This window comes from Durio zibethinus, chromosome 4, assembly GCF_047325235.1.
Source record: "Durio zibethinus cultivar Kanyao isolate XHJ-2024 chromosome 4, ASM4732523v1, whole genome shotgun sequence".
Taxonomy (NCBI): Eukaryota; Viridiplantae; Streptophyta; class Magnoliopsida; order Malvales; family Malvaceae; genus Durio; species Durio zibethinus.
The window spans coordinates 13,210,242-13,217,167 of NC_143165.1; the positions used below are offsets into that span (position 1 = coordinate 13,210,242).

The 6,926-nt window shown below is 32.2% G+C and overlaps 1 protein-coding gene across 1 annotated transcript; it reads left to right on the plus strand.

The window, feature by feature from the left end:
• Positions 1-2,673: 2,673 nt before the first annotated feature.
• LOC111287682 (uridine 5'-monophosphate synthase-like) lies at positions 2,674-6,078 on the plus strand. Its single transcript, XM_022878352.2, has 6 exons — positions 2,674-3,520; positions 4,430-4,513; positions 4,832-4,914; positions 5,002-5,089; positions 5,188-5,442; positions 5,723-6,078. Exons 1-6 carry the CDS (start codon positions 2,738-2,740, stop codon positions 5,849-5,851), a joined length of 1,422 nt encoding a protein of 473 aa, XP_022734087.2. The 5' UTR covers positions 2,674-2,737; the 3' UTR covers positions 5,852-6,078.
• The last annotated feature ends 848 nt before the right edge of the window (positions 6,079-6,926 follow it).

Below are 6,926 nucleotides of genomic sequence, written 5' to 3' on the forward strand. Positions count from 1 at the left end.
AGGATCTTAAATATAAACAGTCGCACCTAAGCTTTGCCTAGATGTTAGAGAGTCGGGGTGACCTCATTATACTTAAGAATCCAACTTTTAAATTGCATCCCATCCTATATAACATTCATTGGCATACATACATTAGAATGTTATTATCAGTAATTATTTGCACTATTCTATCTTTAATTTTTATTTACTACTTGGTGATAAAATATTTTATAATAAAAAAAGAATCATACTTTAAAAAGAAATTGTGATATTACAAAGTAAAATAAAAATAACATTCCGAAAGAAATAATTCTTGGTACTCTGCCTAGATATTGGAGAGTCACTAACAATTATTTTCTATAAAGATTGTTATTTCATTTTAAAGATTATTGTGTTAAATCTTAAGCGAAAAAAATTATTTTAAATTCTATTTAGATGTTGAAGAATTTTAAGATAATTCTTTAATTTAAAGATTTTCTCAATATTTTTAAATAAAAATTTTAGCAAAATTTTATTTTTCCAAATGAAGGGAATTAGTGTTAAATTTCAAATTAAAATTATTTTTATCTAACACCGAAAATAGCACGTAATTAAATAGTACCAATTTATGGGCGTTGTGGGGGTGCTAATCTTTTCTCATGCGTAACCGACTCCTGGACTCAGCCTGATTTTTCGTGGATCGAAATTTATCTTTTTAATAAACTTTAAACCCGTTTTTATAGTTTTATTAAAATGATAAATTTTTGGATGACCCTAATCACACCCTAACAAAGATTGGTGGTGACTCTTCTATTATTTTTCTCGATTTTAAACATCATCATTTACGTCTGGTGATCCCAAAATCGTTACGACAATAAATTTTTAATTATAACTATAACTCAAAAGATTAGAATAAAATATTTATTTTTTAAACTAAAATAAATATAATTTTTAATGAAAAAATTATTATTTTATAAGCAATTGAACTTATTCACAACGATTAATTTGATCTTGAATACAAATATGTAAGAGTGATTTGAAGAATACGTTCTTAAAATTATTTGAAAAAAACATACTATATATATATATTTTAAAAAAAGTTGAAAAAATACTATATATTTATATTATTAAGCTATTAATTTTTTTAATAATTTTTTAATTTGTTGATAAAATTTAAAAATTCCTTGATATTAAATAATAAGTCAAAATGATTGGTAGCGGGTTTTAAAAATTAAATTTAGATACATATTGTATTTTACTCCTATAAATCCAAATAATAGCCATAATATGATCATCTTAAAGTGATCCTTTTATCGACGGATGCTTCTATTACACTCGTAATTTTTGAAGGAAGAAAACCAAACATATAGCATCTACATCAAGAATTCAAATATTATATAAGTCATTAATCCGATCCTTTGTAAAAGTTACTCGTAATAACGAACTTGTAAAATAAATCTATTTATAGTAAAAAGATTGATTGTTCCTGACTTTGGTTTCTCTATTATTATTTGAACAAGTCAAAATTATATTTTGGTATGAATGGGAATAACATTTCTCTTTTGTATATCCATAGAGTTCTAAAAAATCTAAATATCTTAGAGAGAGATAAAGAGGAATTTATTGAATAAATCGTATTCTTTTCTTATGATTTCATTTAATTTATTTTTTATTTAAATTTTACATTTGAATTATTGTGTTGTAACAAATATGAATGTAATCGATCGAATTCGAATCGATATAGTATCGAGTTTGAACTCAATTTGAAATTCGACTTGAATTCGATCGAGTTTTATTTTTTTAACTTAAGCTCGATTCGAGATAGAAATCAAGCTACTCGAGTTTGCTCGATTAACATATAAAAATAAATTCGATTTTTATATTCGACAAAAACTCAATTATTTATACTCATGTTCGAACTTGAATTCAAGATATTTTATTAATTAAAATAATAAAAATATATTTAAATATAAAAACTTGATTAGATTTATGAACTATTCGAATCGGATATAAAAATACTCAAATTTGATTCTATTGATGAGCTGAGCTATTTAAACTTGAACTCGACTCAATAATAATCAAGTCAAATTTAAATTTTTATTCAAATAGAATCCAAATAACTTAGGAATATTATTGTATTATTTATACTTCTAGTAACAAACAAAGGCATGGGTGATACATTGATGTTTATACTAGGTTCAAGAATACGTTTTCTTTTTATAAAGGTTAAAATCATTTATTTTGAATTTTTGACCTTGTATTGTAAAGTGGATCTTAAAAGATATGAAACATCTCCCTGAGTACATCCGGTTTATTTTTTTTTTTGGGTTACATTAGGAGGATTTTTTTTTTTTGTTAATATAAGTAAGAAAAAGAGAAAAGATTTAATTTAAAATCAGATTTTTGATATTTTTTAAAAACTTCTTTAATCATTAAAGTAAAGGTTTAAGAACGTACTTATGACATTTATATTTTTACAAAATTATATATATATATATGTATATACATGAGATCGACTGTAAAATATGCGAATAAACTTAAATTGAAATGTCCAAATTACATATAAAAATCAACGAATATAATATATTATTAAATTATTTATTTTTATAGTAATTCTGTAATTCCTTGATAAAATTTAAAAATTCCTTGTATATTAAATAATTTTAAACTTTAAACCTTTTTTATATAGCTTTGCTTTCGATAAAGCACAAAACCATTGTCTCCTTCCCAATACCATTTCGCCACTCACCCGCTCCGCCACTATCAGCACTGCTGCAAAATGTCATCAATGGAGTCCCTCATACTCCAACTCCACGAAATCTCCGCCGTCAAATTTGGCAACTTCAAGCTAAAATCCGGCATCTTTTCCCCTATCTACATAGACCTCCGCCTGATCGTCTCATACCCTTCCCTACTCCGCCAGATCTCCCACTCCCTCCTCTCCACCATCCCTCCCCAAACACCCTTTAACCTCATCTGTGGCGTCCCTTACACGGCCCTCCCTATGGCCACCTCTATTTCTCTCGACACCTCCATCCCCATGCTCATGCGCCGCAAAGAAGTGAAAGAGTACGGCACTGCCAAGTCCATCGAAGGCGTTTACGAAAAGGGTCAAGTTTGTTTGGTAGTGGAAGACCTTGTAACATCGGGAGCATCGGTTCTTGAAACCGCAACGCCGCTACGGGCGTTGGGTATAAAGGTAACTGACGCTGTCGTGGTTATAGATAGAGAACAAGGCGGGAGGGAGACGTTGGAAGAGAATGGGATTAAGCTTCACGCCCTGTTTACTTTAACGGAGATGGTGAAGGTCTTGCGAGCCAAAGGGAAGCTGGAGGAAGAGATGGAAGGTTTGGTTGTAAGGTTTTTGGAGGAGAACAAGAAAGTGCCTGTGCCTAAGGTTGAGAAACTGAGGATTAAGAGTTTGGGGTTTGAAGAAAGGGCTAAGTTAGCTAAGAATCCAACTGGGAAAAAGCTGTTTGAGGTTATGGTTAAGAAAGAGAGTAATCTCTGTTTAGCTGCTGATGTTGGGACTGCTGCTGAGTTGCTTGATATTGCTGAGAAGGTAAGTTGGGATGAGTTTGATCGTTGGTTGATTTCGGTTTGTCAAGAAAGCTAGGAATTTTTCTAGGGACACTGACGAAAATTTGGTTTTCTGTTTTGGGTTGATTTGTTTTCTTGGTAAAGTTGGAATTTTTCTAGGGAGAGTGATGGGAGATGGGTTTTCTTTTTATGATTTTTTTTCCTGGGAAAGTGGAAATTTTCCTAGGAAACTGATGGAAAATAGGTTTTCTTTTCATTGGATATCATATGATATATGTTTCGTGTGATCTTTTACTATTTTCTTTTTTCCCTGGAAAAGTAGCGGTGATAGAATTTTCACTGATCTTAGGGAATTATATATATATATATATATATATTTGTTTGGATGGATATTAACAATTGGGACATAACATTACAGGACACAGTTTAAAACTGTTAAAAAGTAGTTGAACAGGCGCTTCAATAAGGGTGGAAATTTGTGTTGGATCTTTCTTTCGGAGTCTTACTGTCTTAAGATACTTTGATATCATCCAGGATGATTATTATTGTACTTATGCTTGGAAACTTAGGCATAGTTATTGCATTCGACGATCATGTATGTTCTCATCCTTACTAGACAAGTCTGACTTGTATTTAGCTATGCCAATGGATCTTTTGGGGTTGGCTGGGTGTGTTTTGAATCCCATTTTATTACTTAAACCTTTTATTATCATGGAACTTGAGTTGTGATTAAGCTTAATATCATGGGACTGGAAACAAGGTTAGATTTGATGTTAATGTTTACATTTAGACCTGAATTTTAAAAGGATGTCGGTTAAGAGGAAAGGCTGTTTTGGTTCTTTATCTTTTATTGAATGTTTGTAATATAATAAAACTTTCTGGGTGGCTGATTTTTGTTTCTCTTGCTCAATATATTTGAACTTTTATGCAGGTTGGACCAGAAATCTGTCTATTGAAGACCCATGTTGACATATTTCCTGATTTCACTCCAGATTTTGGTTCTAAACTTCGTGCGGTATATCTCAAATGCTTATGCTAAATGCCTGATGCCCTCATTTCCTAAGCTATGGTCATTCTTGAGAAATCTTTTTGATTTTCAATGGTGATACAACTATGTTACAATTCTTTGGGGATGGTACCCTTGCTTTCCATTTTCAGCGTTAGTAGTTAAACTCGGTTATGGATATATTTATCCAATTGAATATGGTTTTGCTTTTGTAAAATAGAGTTATTGACCTCCGTTCAATTATGTGGGATCTTGTGAACTGGTGGGTGATAGAGACGTTATTTCTAGGTTGAACTAATATTGCCTTATTCCACATTTCAACTTAAGATTGCAGAAAGACATAACTTTTTGATCTTTGAGGACCGTAAGTTTGCAGACATTGGTAACACAGTGACAATGCAGTATGAAGGGTAATATTCAGTTTCTCCAACCCAAGTTTTCTTTCTTTGTTGGGTGCCTTTGTTTTTACCTAAGTGCTTCTGCATGTTCTTTTGCAGAGGTATCTTCCAAATATTGGATTGGGCTGATATTGTTAATGCACACATAATCTCTGGTCCTGGAATTGTGGATGGTCTGAAATTGAAGGTTTGTTATAATTACCCAATATAACTTTTAGCTAGATTTAAAATGAGGAGTTAAAAGTAATCTTTCTCATAATTTTATATTTTGGGGAACTGTTTTAGGGTTTGCCTCGTGGTAGGGGTCTGTTGCTACTCGCTGAAATGAGCTCTGCTGGTAACCTTGCTAAGGGAGACTACACAGCCGCTGCAGTAAAAATTGCTGAAGAGCATTCTGATTTTGTCATTGGTTTCATATCAGTCAATCCAGCATCATGGCCTGGGGCACCGGTAAATCCAGCATTCATTCAGGCAACTCCTGGAGTTCAAATGGTAAAGGGTGGTGATGCCCTTGGCCAGCAGTATAACACTCCATATTCTGTAAGTGGTTTATCCCATCATCACTAGTTCTAAAATTTGGCTCATCTATAAAGCTATAATGTGTATAGGAACCTTCCAGGAAAATGCCTTTGAATTTGTTGGGCTGAAAACATGAACTTTTTTCCCTTAAAATGCATTATATATAGCCCTTACTATCACTGTTAAAATCATTAACCAAATAAGCCAGTTGTAGGCTGTGGATTTGGCATGCAAGAGATGTTTTTCTTTTCCTGTGGCATTTTCCTTTCAACTTTAATAACTGAGATAAATTATATTCCAGGTCATCTTCGATAGGGGTAGTGACATAATAATTGTGGGTCGTGGAATCATTAAGGCAGCCAACCCTGCAGAGGCAGCTTGTGAATACCGCCTTCAAGGATGGGAGGCATATATGGCTAAATGCACTTAGAGGATCATGTATGTTTCATCTGCTGCCTTAAAGTAAAGAACTTCTCTAATAACATAAAGTAAAGAACTTTTCTAATAACATACGAGCCAATTTTGTTTAATCAATGATTTTGCATGTTTGGCACGTTATATTTGTAATACATGTTGAGCCAGAGCTTTTAGGCTTGGCATACTTTGTAATCCTTGTGTGCTGAGTTTATACATTTTCGTTTTGTTTGCCTCCTGTAATTGTGTGCCTGAGATAGGCCTTCATTTTGCACTTCGTTCCCTTAGCTGTTTCCTTTTGCAAGATCACAGGTTTGTAAGAAATGTTTTTCCTGAAGACTTTTAAGTGATGTTTTCTGTAATTGTTGCTGTTGCCAAAACAATTTTTGCTCAAAAACAAATTGACCAAGACAATTGGTATGCTGTTTCTTTATTGACCAAGAGGTCCAAGGCATCTTTTTGCTCAAAAACAAATTGACCAAAGGAAATTGATGTTCCAGGGCATATTTGATCAGGGTCATGACAATCAGGGACTGGAATTATGACTGCAGGAAACCCTGCAGAGGGAGCTCCTTGAATGCTATCTTCAACGATGGGATGGTTTCTAAACTTCAGCTTGTCTTTAATATACCATACATATATATATAATATTTCTTAATGAATGAAGGTGAAAAGTAATCGACCATATTGATTGGACTAACTCAAAATGTTGAAAATTTGTCTGTCTTGACAAGGGGAAAAACCTCAAGTAACGAAGAACGCTGTTTTTCCTTCGAAAATTCTATTTTATCTGTTTATAAGTATTGTTTGGTCTGCCCTTTTCTATTTTCTCCCTCGAACTCACTACATTGATTTTATTTTGCAAATTGTGGACCAAAAGACAATATATTGACAAACTCATATGAAGATTGAAGCTAAGGCTGCCTTTTATCTTGTAACACTTTCAATTTTATATTTAAAAAATATGTGAATAAAAAATGATATATAAGTTGAAATTTAAATTTAAAATTGAAAGGTATTGTAGGATAAAATCATGAAATTTTTGGATTCAAGCAGATAATATCTCATAAGTTGATACGAATTGTGACATT

Coding starts and splice junctions, on each gene's coding strand:
- LOC111287682 (XM_022878352.2), top strand. CDS start 2,738: ATGTCATCAATGGAGTCCCTCATACTCCAACTCCACGAAATCTCCGCC. Junction 3,521..4,429: donor TGCTTGATATTGCTGAGAAG/GTAAGTTGGGAT, acceptor ACTTTTATGCAG/GTTGGACCAGAAATCTGTCT. Junction 5,090..5,187: donor TGGATGGTCTGAAATTGAAG/GTTTGTTATAAT, acceptor GAACTGTTTTAG/GGTTTGCCTCGTGGTAGGGG.